The sequence below is a fragment of the Neomonachus schauinslandi genome, chromosome 5 (genome assembly GCF_002201575.2).
Source record: "Neomonachus schauinslandi chromosome 5, ASM220157v2, whole genome shotgun sequence".
Taxonomy (NCBI): domain Eukaryota; kingdom Metazoa; phylum Chordata; class Mammalia; order Carnivora; family Phocidae; genus Neomonachus; species Neomonachus schauinslandi.
In genome coordinates, this window is record NC_058407.1 from 47,559,694 (window position 1) to 47,584,666 (window position 24,973).

The window sequence follows — 24,973 nt, forward strand, 5'->3', positions numbered from 1 at the left end:
CAGATCTTTCTATAATAAGGTTGAGGTGTGAATTACTTTTTTTTAATAATAATAAAAAAAATTAGTCCTTACCATTGAGGATTATAAAACGAGATCTCTCATAGGTCTCCAGTTTCCCAGTCACTGGTGATACATAAGATAATTGTGGGTGGAGATGACCATTTTTATTTTCATAGTCCTGCTTTTTAAACAGTGTACATTAGAAACCTGTCTAGCAAAATGGTAATGACACAAAGGTTTTCATTTCTCCTGTAAGTAAAAAGTGAGCCAATTTAAAGAAAATATAAATGAGCAGTCGTATAGATAATATGCAGATATAGCAAAAAAAATGAGAATGATGTGCAAATGACTCAAGTTTCGGCAACACGAGAATGTGGCAATCGGAAATACGCAGATAGGGCAAACATTGCACAAGGGTGCAAGAGGGAAATTTGGAAATAGGGATATTAAAGTCTGAAACCTATTTAAGTTGTGCTTGTTACAAGCCTGAATTTTCCCCTATCAAAATCGACACCTGTCTACTGTGTCTGATGCAGTGGGTGTCCCCCTGCCGTCCCCCGAGACCCACACGACGGCGTCCTACCGCACCGCGCATGCTCGCGGAGCCGCGCTCCCGTGCCCTCCCAAGCGCCGCCCCTGCCCTTCCAGTCTGGGAAGTGTTTTGGAAGGGAAACAAATTGGAAACATAATGATCATAACCTTTATCCCACCTAATTCATTTTTTTTATTGAAAAGTAAATTCTTCACATATGGGTACTTTAAAAAAAAAATTAACTTTCTAAGTAACTTTCGTGGAGAGTTTTCAGCGCGCTGGTGACTGATTGCCACTTGCCAGAGCCCCCATGTGTTTGAGAAATCGTGGTCTCACAACTGGTTTTGGTTTCAAATACCAAACTGTAGCAGAACCCCTCGTGGGGCGATTTGTGCTTTAGGGACTATGTTCCTCTGACCTAATAATATCCCGTTTTGTCTTTAACACACACAGACTGTTGGGCGGGAGCTCCTTCTCCACTTAATTGAACATCTGGTAACCAATGATGGAAAAGACTTTGAAATCACAAATTTAATCCACAGCACCCGGATACACTTCCTGCCTTCAATGAACCCAGATGGATTTGAAGCGGTCATGAAGCCTGACTGTTTTTACAGTAATGGAAGGTGAGGATGGGCTCCTCTCTCGAGAACAACAACAAGGCCCCCATCAGACAGTACCCCGGGGGCCTTATTAGTGAACCAGCTCAGCCTGGGTCATGTCACTGCCATGCTGAAAACTCTTCAGGCTGCCACTGCTTTGAGGACGAAAAGTAAAATCCCAAAGAAGGCTGCTTTACTCCCGTGCTCGCCCTACTGCTCGCGCTCGCTCACCCTGCCCCAGCCCCTCGGAGTCTCCTCCATCTCCTGAACCGACCTGGTTCTCTCTTGCCTCAGGCACTGGACACATCTCACTTCCCACTCCTCGCCCCTCTCGCTGCCAAACAGTGTTTCCTCAGAGACTCCCTCCATGACCTGTCCTCTATTAGGCCCCTGGTTCATACCACCTGCCACTTTACCTTCATGGCACAAATTTTAAGGTCTGATTTTTTGTTCAGTGTCTCTCCCCACACAGATCTGTAAGCTACCCTGGGGGCAGGAATCCTGTCACCCATGTTGCTCACTGTTAAATCTCCAGGGCCTAGCTGGGCCGTCAGTAATTACCAGTTAGTTTATTAAGCCAGTGCAAGAACTAACCACAAAAGAAGAGGGAGTCAGGGCGCTTGGGTGGCTCAGTCGGTTAAGTGTCTGACTCTTGATTTCGGCTCAGGTCATGATCTCGGGGTCATGAGATGGAGCTCTGGGTCGGGCTCTGTGCTCAGCAGGGAGTCTGCTTCTCTCTCTCTGTCCCTCCCCCCATTTGTGCGCTCTCTCTCTAAAAAAGCTGTTAAAAAAGAAGAGGGAGTCTTGTATTTCTGTTTTGTTGCAATGTGCCTCAGGAAGTTTAGAATTTCTCAAATGTCTAACATACATTTATATTTGGGCAAACATTTGTTTGTTTTTACCAAAAATAAATAAAATCTCACCATTGATTCCCTTCAACTTTAGGTTTTTCTAGTGTATTTAAACATGGCCAGTCTACTTTCCAGAAGTACATTTGTATAAATAGTGTGTTCCTGTTTTTTGTTATCAGTTGCTATGTAACAAACCATCCCCAAATTTAGGGATTCATTCCCTTTTTATTTACTCTCAATTCTGTAAGTCTGGAATTTGGACAAGCCAGAGCAAGGCTGGCCAATCTCTGTACCATCCTGTCTGGAGCCTCAGCTCGGGCTGGCTGAGACCACCAGCCTGGGACATGTCTGGGGTCTCAATTCTGGCTGTCACCTGGGTTCCTCATTTCTCCGGGCAGACTCTCCACGGGGTTAGCACCGGAGTCTCAGGTTTCCCAGAGGAAGTGTTCCAAGAGCAAAAGCCCTGAAATGCAAACACTCATCAAACCCCTGCTTACAGCACAACAGCTACGATCTCCCTGGTAAGAGCCAGTCACACGGGAGGGGCTGCGGAGTGCGTGAATGCCAGGGGTGGCCCTCCGAGGCTACCCAGGTGACCATCCACCTTCCCTGTGCTCACATTTGGAAGAATACCTGGAGCCCAAACCAAAGGGATACACACTGCACAAGTCCACTTCCTCACATACCATCAGTAAACCCAAAAATATTCTTTCTTTTAAAGGGAAAATAATAACTACTATGACCTGAATAGAAATTTCCCCGATGCTTTTGAATTTAATAACGTGTCAAGGCAGCCTGAGACTGTGGCTGTCATGGAGTGGCTGAAAACAGAGACGTTTGTCCTCTCTGCAAACCTCCACGGCGGCGCCCTGGTGGCCAGTTACCCGTTTGACAACAGTGTTCCAGGTGAGCAAACAGCAGCCCGGCCTGGCTTCCTGAGCCCGGAGCGGGACTGCAGAGTCGGCCTCCGGAGGGGAACAAGTCTGCCCTCTGCCCTTTGCGGCCAGGGGTGGAAGAGCCTCGTTTTCTCACCTCTGAGCCACTCTTCCTACAATTTATAGACCGCAGATGGGCACGGTGGCCGACCTGGCGACCCCCAGGATTATCGGAGATTCATCGGGAAAATAGTAGAATCGGGTTAGAATACCCCACAAGAGGCAACATGCCTGAAAGTAAATAAAACCGGAATAACTTACCTTTCTTTGCTAATCATAGGAGCAATCATTTGACTCCTCTTAAAACTCCGTGGGATGAGGACTTAAAACGAGCGCAGTGCCTTTATTTAACCCCTTCAGTATGTAAGGAAAGCTTACCCCCCTCCAGAAATGAGTGAGAGTGACTAAGAGGCTATTCACCTTGTAAGCTGATACAGGAGGAGTTGGAATATGCATCTAGTTTGTTTCATGTGCTATCACCCTGTGTCTGCTCATTAGAAACGAGGAGAAAGGGTAGGGGGAGCCCTCGTGGAAGTGGACACGTGTCCCTCTGGGAAAGCAGGGTCTTTGCCTGTGATGCGGTGGCGTGTTTTCTAATACGGCGCCACGTGTTTCCGAGTACTTGTACTCCAACACCCAACAGAAAGGTCTTGGTTTGTTTTTCACACACAGCGACGGGGACGTTACATTCCCATAGCTTAACCCCTGACGACGATGTTTTTCAACACCTTGCACATACCTACGCTTCAAGAAATCCCACCATGAAGAAAGGAGACCAGTGTAAAAACAAAATGAACTTTCCTAACGGAATCACAAATGGCTACTCCTGGTATCCACTCAAAGGTCAGTTTCTCTTCCCTTCTGGCATTCTCCTATTGCCTTCATCCAGAGGTGCCACTGTCTTTTGTTGACCCCAGCAGGTGTCCAGATCTGTTTGGCACGGTGCCATCCTTTAGTCATGTCTCTGTCAGCTCATGGCCCAGAAGCACTGGGGGGTGACGGCCCGAGAGCTGCTTAGATGCTCGCTCAGCGTTTGCCCACGATGAGCCGGGAACTTTCCCAAGAAAGCTGAACAGGACACAGCCCCTACCCTCGGGCTTAATAGGGAAGAGCAGCACGCAAGTAAATAACTGTGGTGGCAGTGTAATTAGAATAAAAATGGGAGGTTTGGGAAAGGTAGTGTGCCCGAGAGGTAGAAAGCCAGAGTACAACAAGGAGTGGAGAAGCCCCTGGAGAAATGTAATGTTTATGTCACATCGACCAGGGACCCCTGCTAATCCAGCTACTTAGGGCCACGCGCCAGGGGGATCCAAATATCGCCAGATCGCCCAGTTTGTAAAACAAGCTGAACTTGTACGTGAGGTATCATGATTTTTGAAGCCACTTTGCAAGCTGAACAAGAACGCTTTTCCAGCTAGATACCTGGTTGGGGTGGGGGAGGGAGGGTCCGGTTTTCTGCCCTTGGACCAGGACGGCCGGGTGAGGGAACGGGTAAGGAGACTGCCATGTAGGGGTCACGGGATGGGGGGGGAGGGGGCTGTTCTTGTAAAAGGAATCACGTAAGCAAGCCCAGGGGCGTAGGAGAACTCGGGCTTGTCGGGGGCCTGAGCGAGCGGGAGGGCCCTAGGGCGGAAGAGCGGCGGGGACTGGGCCTCGGTGGTGGAAGGTGCCCCCTGTGAGACTGGTTCGCCCGACCCCGCCCACAGCGAGCTGGAGGCTGCATTGCGGCACACGGGCCCCTTTCCCAGTTGTCACTGGGAGGCACAGGCTGTGCCGTCCTGTTGCACAAGCTGGTACTTTCCGGTCTCTGCCAGCTTCCCAGGTGCTGTAAGCAGCAGGGCCAGCTAGACACCGCAGCATCCCACACTCCTCTCTGTTGTCCCCGATACAGTTCCCGCCCCAGGCCCATGCCCGCTCCTCACTCTTCGCAGGCAGCCGAGGGCTCCCTCCTGCCCCAGGGCAGAGCTGTCCCTCATGGCCATCTGTAACCTTCAAGGCAGATCCAGATGTGTGGGGAATGAGCCAGGAAGCTAACGTGGCTGTCGGGAAGCGGCGTAACCCGAGAAGAAAGGCAGGCAGAGCCCGCTACTTTGAGGAGCTTAGAGCATTCCGGCTCGGTCTGGAGGTTTTGTCCACCAGGCCCGAGTCGCATTAGCCAGAGCTGCACACCCCACGCTTAGCAGTCCCACTCCTGCGCGCTTTGTACGCCTGTTCTGCCATTTCGATTCTTTCTGCCTGGCAGCCATCCAACCCAGGACTTCGGTTTTGTTTCTTTCTTCCTTTTCTTTCATTGGTGAAAACAAGGTCAGAGAGAAATACAAAACTTAGAAGGCAAATAAATACAAAGGACAGAGGAATTCTTCCTGCTAGAATCTAGACCTACATAGATATTACTTAATAAAATTTTTTGATATATTTTGACTATTTTCTTAGCATGAGGTTTTCTTCTAATTCAGTACTTCCCAAATACCCCGAGAGAATTGAGAATACATATTTTATTAGGCAGATATCAAGTATAACAAATTAAAATCTGGCAGAAAGTACTTCCTTCAAAGTTACCATATTTCATCAAATCCAAGATGCCACTGATTATAAAATACACTGTACCACTAAGGAAGAAACAAAAATGTTCCTGGCCAATCTAATGACAATGGTGTTTTTCAGCCATCAAGTTTAAGACCCCTCCCAATTCAGAGATTTTAAAATATGAAAAGTTTTGCATTTGAGAAAATACAAAATGGGACTATAGTCCTTTGAAAATATGGTCTCCGGAGGTGAGAACTGGGAGGTGAGCATGGGCACTGGCGGCCTCAGAAGGGGGTGTGGGTCCCTTCTGTCCCGAGAGCCGGCCCCGGCCCCCCCCTCTTTCATCCCCAAAGCAGCTCGGTGTCACGGGCAGGAGCACAGGGCCTTGAGCAGGACAGTCTGCGCTGGGCTCTGCACCCACGTGCATGTTACTTACCCTCTGGGATTGTCTCCTTGTCTCTTGAGACGGGGGGGGGGGGGGGCACTGCCATTACAGGCTCTTCAAATGGTTCCCCAGTCATAGCAAACGCTTGCTGAACGTTAGCCATTATTCTCCCAGTGAGTGTACTTAGCTTTACATTATTTATGAATGGTTTGTAAACAATTTTTTAGAAGTATCGTTCCATATCTGTTTAGAATATAATTTACAGAAGAAATGTACACTGATGAATCCTTTTTGTAATGTATGATTGACAAAAAAGGACTGACCCTTCCCCTCCCTCTCGGCTGCACAGTTGAACTTGGGCCTGCTCTGATCCAGTTACCCATACGGGAGTATTTAGGACTGCCTGTTCATGCCTGGGTGATAAAACGTCAAGCCCTGAGTTTATATGCTAATATGTCAAATTCATCTTTTCCTGTTTACATGTACTTTCCTTGCAGCTGTCTGATTCACTTGTCCCCAAGGTACAGGATACTTGACTCCATTCCAATTTTAGACCTTAAAAAATTAAACATGTTTGTGTTTAGGTGGAATGCAAGATTACAACTACATCTGGGCCCAGTGTTTTGAAATTACGTTGGAGCTGTCATGCTGTAAATATCCTCATGAGGAGAAGCTTCCATTCTTCTGGAATAAAAACAAGGCCTCATTGATTGAATATATAAAACAGGTTCACCTAGGTTTGTAAGATTTTTTTTATTAATTCCTGTTAACACAAAACATAGCATGTAGCAAAACCTTTGGGTTGAGAGAATGCAAGCCCCTATTTGTTTTCCTGGTACAGCCTCATTTTGAGTACCAGAACTAATGATTAAGAATTTTCTCTGCATGAATATCTGCAGCACGTGAGAAATGCAGTGCCCATCAGTTCATAGAAGAGAAAGCATGATGTATGTTACTTTAATATGGGGGTGGAAAATCCAGAGTACTTCGAATTCTTCATGTGGAAATCTCATAAAAGATCCAGGAAAACAAGTTATTACTCTGTTAAATCATTCCCCATCTAGGAAATGCCCAGTTTGCTGATCACTTGTCACACAATATCACAGATCCAGAGAACACCGGACATGCCATTTTGCCTTTTTCTTAGTACTGGGATGCTGACCTAGCACCATTAGCTTCAAACCCCTCACATCCTGCAACTCTGCCAAATGACCTACCTGGTCCTGGCAGTCTTCCCAGGCTGGTCTTCTGACAGCTGTCTAGCCTTTATCTCAGGTGGACAGACTGACCGGGCAAGAGTGATAGTTCTCAAACCTGGACAGCAGACTCTCTCAGCAGACTCAGATTGCCAGGCCCCAGCCCTGAAGTTTGATTTAGTGCATCTTGAATGGTGCATCTTCCCCAAGGAGATGCTGGTGCTGCTGGTCCAGCGACCACGCTCTGAAAACCACTGTAGCAGAGAAACGCGGTGCTTGTGATGGTGACAATGGAGTCATGCGGTTTAAGCTTCTTTAGCCAGGCTGTGTCTCTGTGGGCGGGGGGTGGAAGGCTCTCTGCATTGCCAGGGTTTCAGTTCTTTCTCTCCCTTCAGAGGGCTTCAGAAGGGCTTCAGAAATTGGCACAGTAGTTAGACTGCTACGTCACGCTGAAGTAGGTGTGGGTTTGTGTCGATGAGGGTTGCATCATAGGCCTGTTGCACAACTGCACAATTCCTGCAATTACCCCAAAGCTTTCCACCTGCTAGAGCGACGCAGGGAAGAGTCCGACGCACAGGGGGTCCAGGGCTGAGTGCAAGGATAACTAAGAGCTTCTCTTGGCCCCATATATGCCCCGCCCCCCATCCCTGCCAACCTCCAGCACCACCCCCCACAGCACAGGTGCACACAGATTATTGGTGAATTCACAGGGCTGAGACATGTATGAAGTAGCCGACGCCCTGTGATAAGGGATGTTAAAGGAGTCTTTTTTCATCAGCATCCTAGCAGTTACTAAGATTACTGGGTCCTCTCCTAATATTCTGGTATTTTGCTACTAGATTTTCCTCATGAGGCACATAGTAATTTAGCCTTTCTATTGTATTTCCTTATTTAGTATTACTCTGCCTATTGTAAAATTTCTCCTTCATCAGCATCAACATGGGAGTGCAAGCTGAATAAGAAATATGCTCCACATAACTGCACTACTCTTTTTGGAATTTCAATCTAGCTGTAAAGGTTATAAGGTGGGCTCTGAAGTGTCATGCTGGCCTAATAATGCCCGTGAAGGAGCTTTGTAAACTGTTAAGTAACATGCACATTGTAGCATGACTGTTACTAATTTGGAGGGCTTACAAGTCCATAGGTTTTATAAAGGATATTCATCTGCCTATCCCTATAATCAGGGATGCACAACCTACTTAAAAATATAAATGTATAAGCACATCAACCCTGCCCCCTTGTGGTTTAAGACAGAGGCTTTTCTTTTTTTTTCCCCTAATTTAATGAAACCCAATTTCAAAACACTAATAGTGTGGTCATTGTCACTTGATAGGTTCTCTCCATTTCAGTGTGTAGAAGGAAACCAAAAACTGTCTTTGCTTGGGGATGATGGGAGCAAACCTTCTTACTGGTTTTGCTGTGGTTTAAGGAAAGTACTGATATTTATCAAGCAGTGTTGCGTTCAGTGGCTTAGCTTCACCGCTTGCTAAGATGTATCTGAGACTTGGACCCATGTGGAAGTCTCTGGCTTACCTTCTCTGGGAAGGAAAGGCCTGGAAGGTGGTACATATCACTTCCATTTTACAGGTGATGAAACAGTCTGGGAATGTTTAGTGACCTGGGATTTACACTGAGCCTGAGTGGTATCTATCTGTACTTACCTAATGTGTCAGAAGACCTCCTAAGAAGGGCATGATGGGAATATCTCTTCAAAGAATAATGCCACCGATACCCAATGAATAAATGCATAATTGGGTTATTAAGTCATGACTGATGTTTATAGTTGGGTCCTACCTAAAGATCAAAAGGATACATACCAAGTAGTAGGAATAAATATAAATGAAACTTTTAGAAGAGGCAGAAGGACAAATTACCTGAAACTAGAGGTTCACAGCTGCTATCTGTTGAATATGTGAGAAGGAAATACGGCATTTAGTAATTTCTTCTCTGGGGGGGGGAAATGAAGAGTCAAGAATTAGGAAAGTGAAAGGCAACTTGGGTCAAGCAGAGGTTTGCTTAATGTTCGAGACAAAGATTTTGTTGCTAAGTGTCAAAATTTTATATTTCATTTTAAACTTTTCTGAAGGAACTATAATTATGCCGCGTTATCTTTCTGCTCCAGTAAATAATTACTAAGTAAAATGTTCTGGGAATAGTTCAGGGTCATTTTTTCCTTGTGGCTTCTTCTCATGTCATTAAGATGATATGTCACTGAGTGAACACACTGGAAGGTGAAGTGTAACATTTAAAATGACCTTTTCTTAACTGTACTCCTGAAATTTTGAGGTGAGGGGTATGGTGTCAGGTTCAGTGTGGGCCCTGGAGACTAGTGTGGATTTACAGCCAGGCTCTAGGAGCTTAAGGTTATTTAATAACCCAGAGCCTTAGTTTCCTCATCTGTAAAAGTGTGACGGTATTGCCTACGTGATAAGAGTTGATGTGAGGATTCAGTGAGAACATGCACTTTAAGCATTTGCCATAGAGCCTGAAATATACTAACAATAAATGTTCACTCCTATTATTAGTAATAAGACACCATTAACCAATCCCATGATTCCAAGCAATCTTGTGATTATAATTGTTTCCCATCTAGTTTGACCATGAGACAAAACTATTGAGGCCCTTCCACAGGTAAGTATCTTATTGTAAATTAATACACTGGCATTTTTTTTTTTTTTTTTGAGTAATCTCTACACCCAACGTGGGGCTTGAACTCATGACCCCGAGATCAAGAGTCACATGCTCCCACTGCCTGGGCCAGCCAGGCGCCCCCACCTCCCCTGCTTTTTGTAAATACACTGGCATTTTTTAGTTTAGGATTTAGTGGAATCTACCGAGGACAATGTTGTAGTAGTTTGGTGACTGAGTAAGCAACTTGGAAAAGACAGGAATGGATTTAGGTTGTCATCTGTGTTCTCTCATTTTGATACTAGGTGCCATAAATGGAACATTTGACAATAAACAACTTTAGCCTATAAATCTGATTGTTAGCTTGACTGTATTTTAAGTTACATCAAAAATAAGTTTACCAAGTTCTGGTTCAAGATGGCAATGTAGGAGGATCCTGAATTCATCCCCTCCCCCAGACACACCGAATCTATAGCTACATATGGAAACCCAAAAACTACCTAAGCTGTTCCTACATATTGGGCGAATGAGAATAAACCTATATTGCAACGAGTAGGAGAGGTTGAGACACGATCCTGCCATACACCCCACCCCATCCCTGTTGCAGCAACCCACATTGAAGGAACTCACAACTCCAAACTTCTCCCTGAGCAGCAAAAGGTTTGAACCCCACATCTGGCACCCCAACTTTTAAAAGCTACCCAAGAAACAATCCCTGAAAACACCTAGCTTTGAAAGCCATGGGGCTTGCATCCACAAGACCCTCAAACTGGGAGATAGTTCTTAAAGGGTCTGCACAGGTGCACCTAGCTGCCTGCCAGGGCCCAGTGCAGAGCCAGCCAACTGAAAGATGCCCAGTTTTTCTGTGAAAACGGCCTATTTGCTGGTCTTAAAGCTTTGACCTGAGGGGCAGGCATCTAATTTAATACTCTCCAAAGATGGAGGCTGGCAGACACCATGTTTGCACTCTCCCTCCCTCCCGGTCACCAGTCTCTCCCAAAAGGGAATCTATGCATGCATCCGGTGTCCCAGTTTTGGGGGCTATCATCCAAGGGATACCGCTTAGTAGCTCTGGTAGCCAGTGGCTCCAACAGGACACTAGCAAACAGTTCTTAACTGGCTCTCATCCCAGGGCTCAGGGTAAAGGGAACAGGGAGACCCATCCATCCCCCAGTCTGTCTTCCCCTGAAAGAGATTTATTTGCATCCTTTAAAAGCCTCTGCCTAAGGGTCTGGAATATAATCAGCCTGAATCTAGGTACTGATAGGTCTTGGCACAACCTCAACTACTGGGAACTACTAAGAATCAAGTAGGCTGCTTAGACAATCAGGTTTGAGAAACAACCAAGAGCTAGGGCAGAGGTGAATGATAAGGTTCATCTACAAAAGACCACTCCTCCGGGACTGGAAGATGTGGGTGTTTTACCTAATGTATAGAAACCAACACAGAGTCAAAGAAAATGAAGAAATAGAGCAATATATTCCAAACAAAAAAATAAGGTAAAGCCTCAAAAAAGACCTTACTGAAACAGAGATAGGTGATTTACCTGATAAAGAGTTCAAATAATGACCATATAAACATGCTCACTGAGCTCAGGAGAACAATGCATGAACAAAATGAGAATTTCAACAAAGAGGTATTACAAGACACCACCAAATAGAAGTCACACAGCTGAAGAATATAGTAATAGAACTGAAAAATACAACAGACTGAACATCAGACTAGATGAAGCAGAAAAATCCGTGAACTTGAAAACGGCATCGGAACTAATCCAATCAGAGCAACAAAAGGAAAAGAATGAAATAGAGTGGAGATAGCTCTAGGGATTTATGGGACAACATCGGGCATACCAACATTCGCATTATAGGGGTCCCAGAAGAAGAAGAGAGAAAGGGACAGAAAACTTAATGAATAATGGCTGAAGAGTTCCCTAACCTGGGGAAGGAAAGACCTCCAGATCCAGGAGGGCCGGAGAGTACCAAATAAGATGAACTCAGACCCACACCAAGACACATTATATTATAATCAAAGTGTCAGACAGTTGAAGACAGGGAATCTGAAAAGTAGCAAGAGAAAAACAACTTGTTACATACAAGGGAATCCCCATAATATTATCAGCAGATTTTTTTCAGCAGAAACTTTGCAAGCCAGAACGGAGTGGCACAGTATATTCAAAGTGCTGAAAGAAAGAACCACCAACCGATAATATCTGGCAAAGCTGTCCTTCAGAATTGAAAGAGAAAGGATTTTCTAGACAAGCAAAAATTAAGGAGTTCATCGCCACTAGACCAGCCTTACAAGGAAGGTTAAAGGAACTTCTTTAGGCTGAAATGAAAGGGCACTAATTAGTAACACAAAAACTCACTGGTAAAGGTAAATCTTTAATAAAATTCAAAAGAGTCTAATGTAAAGATAGTGGTTAATCACTTACAAAACTATTATGAAGGTTAAAAGACAAAGGAGCAAAAATAACTATAACTACAATATTTGTTAATGGATACACAAGATAACAAGATGTAAAATATGGGCAGGAGGGAGTAAACATGCAAAGGTTTAGAATGCAATCATATTATAAACTTAAAATAGACTGTTACAGTTTTATGTAAGTGTCAAGGTAACCACAAAGCAAAAACCTATATATAAAACAAGATGAAGGAATCTAAGCATACCACTATAGAAAACCAACAGATCTCAAAGGAAGAGAACAACAAAGGAATTACAAACCAGCCTGAAAGCAATTATCAAAATGGCAGTAAATACATACCTATCAGTAATTACTTTAAATGTAAATGGACTAAACTCTCCAATAAAAAGACAGAGTGGCTGGATCAATTAAAAAAAATAAATAAAAATAAATAAACCATAAGACCCATCTATGTATGTTTCCTGCAGGAGACTCACTTCAGATACTAGGACACACACAGACTGAAAGTGAAGAGGTGGAAAAGATATTCCATGCAAATGGAAACCAAAAGAAAGCTGGGATAGCTATACTTATATCAGACAAAACAGACTTTAAGACAAAGACTAATAAGAAACAAGGTGATTATAGAATTATGAAGGAGTCAATCCAACAAAATGATCTAACATAGGAGTACTTAACTATATAAAGCAAATATTAACAGACCTAAAGGGGAAAATAGCAATATAATAACAGTAAGGGGCTTTAATATATCACTTTCACCAATGGATAGGTCATCCAGACAGAAAATGGTACTTAACATATACAAAGCATTCCATCCAACAGCAGCAGAATACACATTTTCTTCAAGTGCACATGGAACAAATTTACAAAGCCTGGGGTGCCTGGGTGGCTCACTTGGTTAAGCGACTGCCTTCAGCTCAGGTCATGATCCCAGGGTCCTGGGATTGAGCCCCACGTCAGACTCCCTGCTCAGCAGGAAGCCTCTTCTCCCTCTCCCTCTGCCTGCTGCTCTGCCTACTTGTGCTCATGATCTGTCAAATAAATAAATCTTATCAGCTATCTTTTCCAACCTCGGTGGAATAAAACTAGAAATCAATTACTAGAAGAAAATTGGAAAATTCACAAATATTCAGAGATGAAACAACATGCTACTGCACAACCAGTAGGTCAAAAGAGAAATCAAAATCTTGAAATGAATGAAATGAAAATACAACATACAAAAACTTATGGGATGCAACAAAAGCAGTTCTAAGAAATTCAGAGGGATAAATGCCTACAATTAAACAGAGATCTCATAGAATTGTTGAATCACTATATTGTACACCTGAATCTAATATAATGCTGTTAACTACACTGGAATTAAAATTAAAAAAAAAAAATCTCAACCTAACTTTACACCTCAATGAACTAAAAAAAGAACAAAATAAGCCCAAAGTTAGGAGAAGGAAGAAACAAAGAACAGTAATAAATGAAATAGAAACTAAAAAGACAATAGGAAAAAAAAAAAACTGAGCTGGTCATCTGAAAAGATAAACCTTTAGCTAGACTCACCAAGAAAAAAAGAGCAAGAACTCAAAATCAGAAATGAAAGAGATGTTGCAACTGATACCACAGAAATGCAAAGGATCATAAAAGACTAAACAATTATACACCAAAAAAGTGGACAACCTAGGTGATAGTTAAATCCACAGAAGCATACACCTACCAAGACTGAATCATGAAAAAAAAATCTGAACAGACCTTTTACCAGTAAGGAGATTTTTGGATTGTTTTTGATTACTAATTCAAATAAAAGTCCAAGACTAGATGGCTTCATTGGTGAATTTTACCATTTAAAGAAGAATTAATACCAGTCCTCAAACTCTTCCAAAAAACAGAAAAGAACGCTCTCAAACTCACTTTACAAGGCCAGCATTACCCTGATAGCAAAACCATGACACTACAAGAAAATTACAAGCCAATATCCCTGATGAACATAGATGCAAAAATCCTCCAACAAAGTATTAGCAAATCAACTTCAACAATACATTAAAAGGACCTTCCTTGATCTAGTGGGATTTATTCCATGGATGCAAGGATGGCTCGACATCTGCAAAATCAGCATAATATACCACATTAACAAATGGAAAGATAAAAATAATATGATCATCCCAATAGATGCAGGAAAAAACCATTTAACAAAATTTAACATCCATTTATAAAAATTAAACAAGAAAAAATCTTGAACTATGTTAACTAGATATATTGTGATCATTTCACAAATAAATCATTATGTTGTACATCTGAAACTAATGCTATACGACAATTATATCTCAGTTTTTTGGGAAGGTTTACCTTCCCTTAAATACTTTATTATTACTATTATTATCATCATCCAAACAGCTTAATAAATATTGGGCATATTTTTCTTAAATAACTACAAGAATTTTTTTTCATATGTCAGAAAATGTAGTGTTAACATAAAGTGTTCTTTTTGTCTTGCAGGTATAAAGGGTCAAGTTTTTGATCAGAATGGGAATCCATTACCCAATGTAATTGTAGAAGTCCAAGACAGAAAACATATCTGCCCTTATAGAACCAACAAATTTGGAGAGTATTATCTTCTTCTCCTGCCTGGGTCCTATGTAATAAATGTAAGTATACAGCCCTCGTTGTGGTTATTAAAACATTTTAGAACTTGCAGTAGTTACGCAGAAGGAATCCGAAATAAGTGTGGAAAGTCCCAAAAGTAGATACGTCAGGACAGAAGGAAAGGTCATCATCAGACTTGCATTTGGCAGGGAGTGGGAGACGTGGGAATAATAGGAACATACCAAACAAATCATGTTTTTTCCCAACTGGCAGTGTTTTTAACAGAAGCCAAAACCTATTTCTTGCGACATGTTCTACGATAAAAGACGGAATGAACCTTATTATTAATAAGAATAATTAAACAATGTAGTCAAAGTACTTCCAAGCTTCATGGAATACCATTTCAACGCCCATTTCATGAGACATAATTTCTGCTATTAAAAAATGGACTGGGACACAAGTTCCTTAGAATTCATTATAAATAAAATTTGATCCACAAATTTTACTATATAAAGCTAGTAACAGACATATTTTGCAGCCCTTCCATAAGCAAATGATGGTGAGTTCCAATCAATGCATGTAAAGTTTCAGGTTTAATTCTACGAAGATGTTTGAGTCATTTATTCCTAGAGGGAGGCTTGGACTAGTTTGAGCCCAAACAGATGTATGTGAATGAACTAAATGAAAAAGTACCTGATTTAGTTGGCCAGATTGTGCCTCTTCCTCCTTGATAACGACTTTCTCTAACTCTCACGATTCTTCTGCTTTGCTTAGTGGGTCTGATGCCAGCTACAAGCAGTCATTCTGTATAGAGTGACTCCTGGGAAAAGGCGGTCATCTGCTCAGTAGTAAAAACTGGCTTTGCATTGTTATATCCTAAAGGTGAAATAATGAAAGGCATGTTTTTCAGTTCATAAAACTGTAGGATTCAGAGCTTCTCTGTTCCATAGGTTATTCCCACAGAGCCCAGCAGGGGGCCCATCAACTGCTAATCTTCTTAAGAATCGCTCCTAGAACTGGAAAGACCTCAATTCACTGTGAATTTTTGCCTAAAAAGGCCCTTTATTTTCCTGTTACAGTGACATTTCCATTCCATGAAAAAATGTGTGTGTGGGGGGGGGCTGTCTTTGTAATGAATCTAAATTATTTTTATGTAATGCCAAAAATAAGGCACACCTTTATAAAGTTATGAATTGTTCATTTCCTTTTAGACTACCGTAGTACCTGTTGGCTTTAGCCTCTAGTTCTAGGACAAGGTTGGAAGGCAAGACTTTGGAAGCTGAAATGAATGACTAAATGATTTTCCCCCATTATTTTCCTTCTCCATATATTTCTATATTATTTCTATTTCTCAGGGGCGCCTGGGTGGCTCAGTTGGTTAAGTGTCTGCCTTCAGCTAAGGTCATGATCCCGGGCTCCTGCGATTGAGCCCCCATGTTGGGCTCCCTGATCAATGGAGACCCTACTTCTCCCTCTCCCTCCGCAACCCCCAACCCCGCACTGGTGCCATCCACGCTTGCTCGCGCTCTGTCAAATAAAATCTTTTTTAAAAAAAGTATTTCTCAGTGGACATCATCTGTAGTTAGTTTAGCATTTGTCCTATTTTTCCTGATTTCTTCCACCAAAATCAATCAATGAATCAGTCAGTCAATAAATCTAGCTTAAGATTCAGACTCAGAGGGAAAGCCAGGTAAAATCAAAGCCTTTTGAGGAAGCAGTAAACTTGTACACTTGGATCAGCTGCAAGGAAAATGGAATAAATTGAGAACAGAATTCCACTTATAAATACTCTTGATACCCAATCAGGATATTAAGTACAGACTTGGAACAAAGGAAAACAGGCAATTCTTTACCTTTGTTCTCCAAAAAATGATGGGGAGAGAATCAGTCTATGGCTTCCTTTTCCTAGGATACATCTCCAGATAAGGGACCTGTCTTTATTTCACTTCATAACTCTGGGCAACAGGCATTGGACAACTCATTCAGTGGGTCAGCCTGAAGCTGTTACTAGCCTGGGAGGCCTGGCAGCTGGTTATGTGTGTTTCATAAAGGCCACATTTTAGTGGTGGATGTCAGTGTTTTTAGTGTTGGCACCACGAAACATCTGAAATCACTCTCAGATGATTGTTTTTTGTTTCCTCTCAGGTTACGGTCCCTGGACATGATCCATACCTCACAAAGGTGGTTATTCCAGAAAAACCCCAGAACTTCAGTGCTCTTAAAAAGGATATTTTACTTCCCTTCAGAGGACAACTGGATTCTATCCCAGTATCAAATCCTTCATGTCCTGAGATTCCTCTGTATGGTGATTTGCCAAGCCACTCAGCTGCAACAAAGCCTGGTCTGTTCTTATTTTTAGTGACTGTCTTTCACATATTTGTCAAATAAAGCAAAATGTGAAACACAAGCCCCATCATCACCTGGAATCAGGGATTACTCACGCCAGGTTACTGCAACTCTTTTAACTCCCTCTGTGGGACCTTGACTCAAGAAACGCCATGGTCCTTTCCTAAGAAGAGAAATGGTTGTTTTCAAACCACAACAAGCAATGTGTGGTGATAATAAAGGAATGACTTAATCGTGATGAATGGAAGAAACCTACCTTTCAGGTACTGTCCACTTAACACTTAACCTTGAAGTTGTCTTAGAAATTTAACTTGAGAATCAAGGAAGAAGTTCCTGCAAGAAAAAAACAGAGCAAATTTTGTATACAGAGAGCCAGATGAATATAAGCCATAAAGATGAACATTCACTGATTACCTACTATCTACAAAACCTGGCCATGAGTGTGGTATGTGAAGATATAGTAAGTGCCGTATGTAATTACTTCTCAGCACAGGGAGAAAGGATAGGACTAGGAATATTTCATGTCACAGATGTTCTAAGGAAATAGGAGTGGAGAGAGGCAACCGTGTCTCAGTGGCCCAAGAAAAACAATATGGGCCTGATGGGATGACAAGGTTCTAGATACAGAGCCCCAAAACAGGTCAGTTAACCTTTCTGCACTCAGATGCCAGTTCTGTTATGCTGAGGACCTCCAAATGTGTAACTCTAGCAGCTTGCCTGAGCGTCAAACTCAAGTCCAACTTCCCACTGTACATATCCACCTGGATGTGACCCACTGGTACCTCAAACTCATGTTGAAATGGAATGTATTTTTCTCCCTGGAGCTGCTCTTCCCCCTGTACTGTCTCTGGTACCAGCAAACTAGAAACCCAAGAGCCATCCTTGATGCTTTCTCCTCCTCCCTCAGCCCGTATATTCAGTCAGTCACTAAAGATTGATGTGAATTATAAATGTTGGTTGATTCTCCGTGTGTGTGTGGCTGGTAACATTGTCAGTTTAGGCCATCATGACTCACTGGCCCCACTGCAGCAGTCTTACTGGTCTCTTGCGCCCAGCCTTCTCTTCAAATCCATCTTCACACAGCACTGGGGAGGACGGTCTACTCAACAAGCAACAACAATCAACTTGCTTATGGTTCCTGTACACTTAATGCACGGTTTGTGTCCCGTATCTGAATACCATTCTGACCCACCACTACGTTTTCTTTCTCACTCCTTTAAACTCCGTTCCGGTGTCAACTCCTCCAGGAAGCCTTTGCTGACCTTCATCCCTCCCATTCCACTCCCTCCCAGTCAATCTGGGAACCTTCCCTCTTTGGTACTCAAATTAAATGGGTTACCTCTATTATGAATTTACAACTGTATTATAATCTTCTACTTTCATGTGTGATTTTCCCTAATAGAATGTGAGCTTTGAGGCCAGGGTCTATTTAATTAGTTTGAAAAATACATTTTTTTTATCTTCAGAGCCCAGTACTTAGTAGAAACTGAACGAATGAGTGAACAAAGAGTTCTATGAACCTACTACACCCAATCTCTCCCAGAAACTGTGTTGGGCTTTGAGTCATTTTGTCAAATGAAGTCCTATGCTTTGGCAATCTCTAGCTCAGTAGCAACACTCAGAAGAGTTTTCAAATACGTATCAACAAGTAAATTCAAATATGGTGTTTTTATTGTGCTTTGCATTTATCCTAAGGTTCATAGTAAATTATGTTACCTGTTAACAACACAAACTACCTATTAATTAGAAAACAAAATTTTTACCATTAGTACTCAATTGAAACAACTGTTCTCCACTATCATAGTTAACCTATCTTAAAACATTTTATATAAGAATTAAGGGGGAAACAAACCAAAAAAGAGCAACTCCTAAGCAGATTTCTAAGTGCTATGTATTGCTCATGGACTGTGAGTTGCCTTGGTTCTTTAAATTGAAAGTTCTCTAGGATCTGAAAACAAAGCTATGCGGTGCTTGGTATGTGATGAATGCGTGAGAACCACAAATGAGTGGGAGATACCTGGGCACTTAGGAGCTCTTCCTGTGCCAATCATACTTGTTCATCTAAACAGAATTTGTAGTCTTTTTATCTCTTATAAAATCTGGTAATAACTTGAATATCTGGATCATTTTTATTTAAATAAACAGTAATTTATTATGTACTTGATGTATCAATATTACAGAAATGATTTTGGTATGCTACAAAGCACATAAACTCGATTTACCATCAAGCCTTATTTTTCAGTCAGACATTCTGAGTCCTAACTTTTCTAAGATACCAATTTTCAAAGGGACATGAACCAAAATCTGAACTGGTTCAGCCTTAATGTAAACTCCTTAAGGAAATAATGTTTTTCAAAATCAGAAATTTTATCAAACTTAAAATCATTTAGAGACAAGTAAACTCCTTAAGGAAATAATGTTTTTAAAATCAGAAATTTTATCAAACTTAAAATCATTTAGAGACAAGTAAAGCAATCTCCAAACCAAATCTAAACCAAACCTGAATTTAATACAGAGCACGTTCAGGGTACATATTTTGCGGCAAAGTGCTCAGAAGTAAACTTTGTAGTGAGGGCTTAGTATGATTGAATCTCCACTAACCAAGTTAAGTGTCCAAAGGGAGAAACCACCATGTACTTCCAACCATACTCAGACCAGAGCCCCAAATCTCCGCTCATGAAATCTTTCCTACTATCCTCTTACCCTCTTAGACTGGTGGTTATGCTCCTCAGGTCCTAAGTTCAGGTATAATTCCTTTTATGGAGGAAACAACATGGTAAAGGTTTACAAGATAGAGAAAAGAAGATAGAATGCAGGAGTCAAATTTTAATTAGAAGGCAAGAACCCTGAGTTCAAACCCACCCCACATTCAGTTTCCTTACCTGTTAAATGAAGGCCCCTGCTTGACTGATTCTGTGACTATCAAAAGCAGTGGTTTAAGATGCCATTATTTTGATGTCCTTTTTGGTACTTGCCCAGGCAGAGAAAGGATAACTAACACTAGGTGACATAAATATTTTGAAAGCAGCATAATATACCTTATTAAAGACCAGGTCTTTTGTCTCAGATACAAACAGAATTGACCTGAAAACTGAAACACTGGCTAGGTGGAATGAGCATTAATAATAGTTAAGGCATCTCCTGAACTAACACAGCTTTTTATGTACCTATCTAAATTATGATAAATGTTAACATGAGTAAATCTAAATGGAAGGGAGTATTTTAGAGAAATGTTAAGTCCCCACAAGTTAAGTGTTAGTTTGATTTTGGTACTTAATTATCACGTTCAGAGCAGAAGTATTAAAAGCCTCTTAGCATTTTTTAAAGTCTAAGAAATCAATGTTGTGTTTCGTTCCCGAAGCGGATTTGCATTTGTAATGTTTTTAAAACTGTTGTAAGAAGTTACCTCTAGCTTTAGAAAGTAAAAATATCTGATACTGGATTGGAAATACCTTTCCTAGGGAATCCAGAAAAAATGAGCACAGCATATTGTCTCATTGCAACAGGGTAAATTGCTTATTAAGAAGTTTGGTTTTTATTCTACAATGACAATAGTTTATTTTATGACAGATCCTTATATCTTCCTCATGACTTTAGATGGGGGAAAGGGGGAGAAAATGATTATTGAAGAGCCAAAAAAAACAAAAACAAAAACAAACCACCTCACAATACCTAAAATAGAAGTTTAGGGAAAGAGTTGAACTTCATTAGAGACTTTACATTCTATCACTAATAAGCAGATACTCTACTGGCCACAAAACATCTTGTCCTACTTTAGCATATGAACTACTCCACAGCCTTTTATAGATGTTTCACAGCTGATTTATAAGTTTTCTCAGTGACTTTCTTCTCTACTATAATTAAGAACTTGCACAAATTGTCTAAGACAAAGTTTATTGGGTAGGGGCCATGACTACCTCTGAATTTAGAATATTCTGGGTTTTTTTTTAAAGATTTTATTATTTATTTGAGAGAGTGTACACGAGCGGGGCGTGGGGGGGGAAGGGGGGAGGGTAGACAGAAGGAGAGGGAGAAGCAGGCTCCCTGCTCAGCAGGGAGCCTGATGCAGGGCTCAATCCCAGGACCCCCAGATCACAACCTGAGCTAAAGGCAGACACTTAGCCGACTGAGCCACCCAGGCGCCCCTCCTGATTCTTAATAAGAATATTCATGTAAGCAATGAATACAGTTTCCTTCCATTACCATTACCTTAAAAACAAATATGCAAATGTAACAAAGTCTACATAACTAGACAGAACTGATTACCACCAAATAAAGCCTGGACAAGACCAAATTTAATTATCATTTTATGAGGCAATAATATTGCAACAACTCTTCAAAACCCAGTCACTCCAGGCCAGTTATGATAAATACCCATCCTATTATATATGTTATATCCTAAATCACTTTGTACCATGGGGCAGATGATGGATGAAAAATGTGCCTTCTGATTAAAAAAAAAAAAACCCTGCAAACTTCAGAATGCACATTAATGTAGTAAAGGCTTTGAGAAATCATGCAGGAAAGGAATGCATTTTCCAAACATAAGCCAGAGAACTATTTCCTTAAATAGTTTAGCCTAGTACCATCCCTCTGAACTTACATTCCTTGATTACCAAATACATTTTGGAAAATGCTGGTACAGGGAGAAGTCTTTTGTCCCAAGTAATAAATTTTGTGGATTTCAAAGTGTTGTGAAACACAGAACGTAGTTATAAACCAAGATTTGCCTTCTGTAAGAACTGGAAAATTAACAACCCTTAACCCTCATCACTGTAACCCTTGATGTCAAATTTCCAGCAAAGGACAGACTCAAGGTTGCCCTCTGAAACACGTATACAACAGTTTAAATGAGACACGGCTGAGTACAAAATGGCTAATTTAGAGGTACCAATTTCTAAAAAATGACGAATATCTCAACTTAGTAAATGGGAAAAGGTTTTCTATTTTCAAGAGAACTCATTATATGTATGACCCCCTTTGGCAGAAGTTCGATGGAACATTTTAGCTAGACTTCAATATTTGCAGTTCTTTAGAGGGTCCAATACTCCCCACTCCCCCAAAAAGGTAGTTTTAAAATGAACTAAATTTTAAAATATTAGAATAGGGAAAAGAAGCAAGTAATTAGTCCATTTTTTTGGATGACAGAATTATGTGGTTTTTTTTCCGACTTCATTTTTGAAAAGAAGTTTTCTATTTCTATTTTTTATAATGAAAGCAAGCAAATGATTTAAAGACTGGAACCTCAAATTTTAGAGGTACCAGTTTACACAGGTAATTGCTACACCTTAACACATTCATTAAACATTTCCCAGAGTTTATGCTGAAATAACACTTATTTAACTTAAGTCAAAGTTAATTTAAAAATTGTTTTCCCTTATGGACCACGGACATGAAGTTTTGAAGGATGAATAATGAAGGATTTCTGGACCAAGATGGGAAGTTTGTGTTTAAACAAGCAAGAGCAGAACTCCCATCACATCTTTGCTCTCTAGCCCAGCAAGCTCTCCCGGGGGGAGTGTTCTGTCCCATTAGAGGTCTACCTACCATTAAAGGATGCCTGCAGAGAACTCCCAGAGTAGCGCTTCCAACTTGTGGTTAGAAAAGTCTTTAACTAAAGAGATTTGGTCTTCTCACTTGCCTCTTAAAAAAGAACAAAATAAATGTGAGAAAAGGTGGAAAAACTTAATACAGAGGGATGTTTTAAGAAAGCTTTACCAATTGTTACAATCCTGATAGCATATCAACTTTTGAAAAACCACTGTTTTGTTAGAATGTTTCTCTTTTGCCTTTGAAGTAATTTTTGCAATTATTGCAATATTGCAGACTCTTTTTTCTGGATATTTTTTTAAAACTGTCTTTTCCTCTTATAAATTTGAGAAAACTACATAGCTGTTTTCTTTGACAATCATCCTTTACTGAATGCCTACTGTCCACACAATGCATTATATTAGGCACCTGGGGGGGGGGGGGGGGGAGGAGATACAAATGGATGTTAGAACCTGCTTTTGGAGAGAAGATCCAAAGCAACATATAAATAAATTTAAGTGTGAACAAAGTACCTCAGAACTGAGTGTAGAAGGGAAAAAAGGTTAATTCAAGGCTAATTCAGCTGCGTTTTGGAGTGGTAATGGTCATAAATGGATACAAGAAAAGTATTAAAAGCTACCATTTATAAGTCTTTACTACCTGCCAGACCCTGTCGTATGTAGGCTCTATAGATTTGTCTCTAATTCTAAGGTCACAAAGCAAGGGCCAGATCTGCTATTTGAATTTAGCCCTTCCCACTCCATTAGAATAAAAATAACTCACGAGAGAGGATACAAATGAACTTTGTTGCAACCAAAGGGTTTAAGAGTACAATGGTGAAAACAAAGTAGCTGTTTCTAGAGAAGTCTAAATGTCTAAAATGAACACCCAGAACATTTGCAATAATATTCAATAAGAAATAGAATTATTGAAGTTTTTTCTGTATTTAAATCGGGGAACCAACATGAAGCTATCTGTAAATTATCTATAAATGAACCAAAAATGGGAGAGACCAAAGGCAGTGAGGTCAATTTAGGTAGGTTTTACTGTGATCTTGGGAAAAGGCCTAATAGAGGGTGTGACCTGGAAAGATGTGAACAAAAATTAACACATAATAGTACTATAATTTAACTGAGAAATGTTTAAATGGAATTCATCTAACATGACAGTAACAAAGATGAGGGAAAAAAGACAAATTTTGCAATTTGGAATGTGAAAGATACTACTGTAATAAGTTGACTTTCTTAGTAGGACATCTAAATATATTTTCAAGCAGATCTGTGGGACTGAAACAGGATGAAAGGAAAATGTCTATCAATTTTTTTTTAAGATTTATTAGAGCACGAGCGAGTGGGGGGGGGGGGCGGGGCAGGGGCAGAAGGAGAAGCAGACTCCCCGCTGAGCAGGGAGCCCCATATATATAGGGCTCAATCCCAGGAGGCCGGGATCATGACCTGAGCCAAAGGCAACCACTTAACCGACTGAGCCACCAGGTGCTCCAATGTCCCTAATTTTTAAAAACATGAATCTTTAAAGAGCTTTAAAAGAGAACAAAAATTTATGTTTTAGGATCATCTCTCTCCTAAAAAAAATCAATTACGGTCTTCTTATCCAAAATATAATTCTAACAATTTTAGTACATCACTTCAAATGTATTACCTATAATAAATTACTGAACATGTGGGGAGTCTCCCATCTGCTTGCACTTGAGACTACTCTTGTTTGTTCTGTTGCTTTTTATTAGTTCCTGTTAACAGTCCATTTTATAATTGAACATATTTAACACTTCTGAGCACCTTATGCGCTGCTGCTTTAATATATTTATCTTTTTAGGGGCGCCTGGGCGGCTCAGTCGTTAAGCATCTGCCTTCGGCTCAGGTCATGATCCTGGGGTCCTGGGATCGAGCCCCACATCGGGCTCTCTGCTCTGGGGAAACCTGCTTCTCCCTCTCCCACTCTCCCTGCTTGTGTTCCCTCTCTCGCTGTGTCTGTCAAAATAAATAAATAAAATCTTTAAAAAAAAAACTTATTTTTAAAGCAGTACTTGTAAATGTCAATAATTCCCTACCATATATAAGGGAAGGCTTGCTCTGTATGATAGACAATATGGCCACAAACTTTTAAACGGTATTTTTTTAAGCTGAAGAAACACTTTCTGTAAAGATGAAATCAAACTCCAGTACAAAATCCAAACAGCGAGCAAGTGCAACTACGAACTTTCCACGATGCCATGACAACTTGCAGTTACCACCCTAAACCAACAGAGGTCTACACACTACACGCTAATCAGTACCTTTAAAACCTTCATTAAAAATGAAGGTGAACAAAATGATGCCAACAGCTAACTCTAGTCTGACTTTGGAGCCTACAGACTCCTGCTTTGAAGTCAGCTTCAAGACAGGTCCGAATGCTTTGAGATTCACTCAATAAATTCTTATTGATCACCT

At 41.1% G+C, this 24,973-nt stretch overlaps 1 protein-coding gene across 1 annotated transcript in view; it reads left to right on the top strand.

Moving 5' to 3' along the window:
* The window catches only part of CPM (carboxypeptidase M), a 70,586-nt gene extending 50,555 nt beyond the window's left edge, over positions 1–20,031 (top strand). Inside the window, exons 4-9 of the mRNA XM_021678674.1 lie at positions 986–1,158; positions 2,707–2,891; positions 3,593–3,763; positions 6,416–6,568; positions 14,565–14,713; positions 16,797–20,031. Coding sequence (XP_021534349.1) covers positions 986–1,158; positions 2,707–2,891; positions 3,593–3,763; positions 6,416–6,568; positions 14,565–14,713; positions 16,797–17,039 — 1,074 coding nt within the window. The 3' untranslated portion in view covers positions 17,040–20,031. The remainder of the gene's footprint in view (positions 1–985; positions 1,159–2,706; positions 2,892–3,592; positions 3,764–6,415; positions 6,569–14,564; positions 14,714–16,796) is intronic.
* Positions 20,032–24,973: the final 4,942 nt, after the last annotated feature.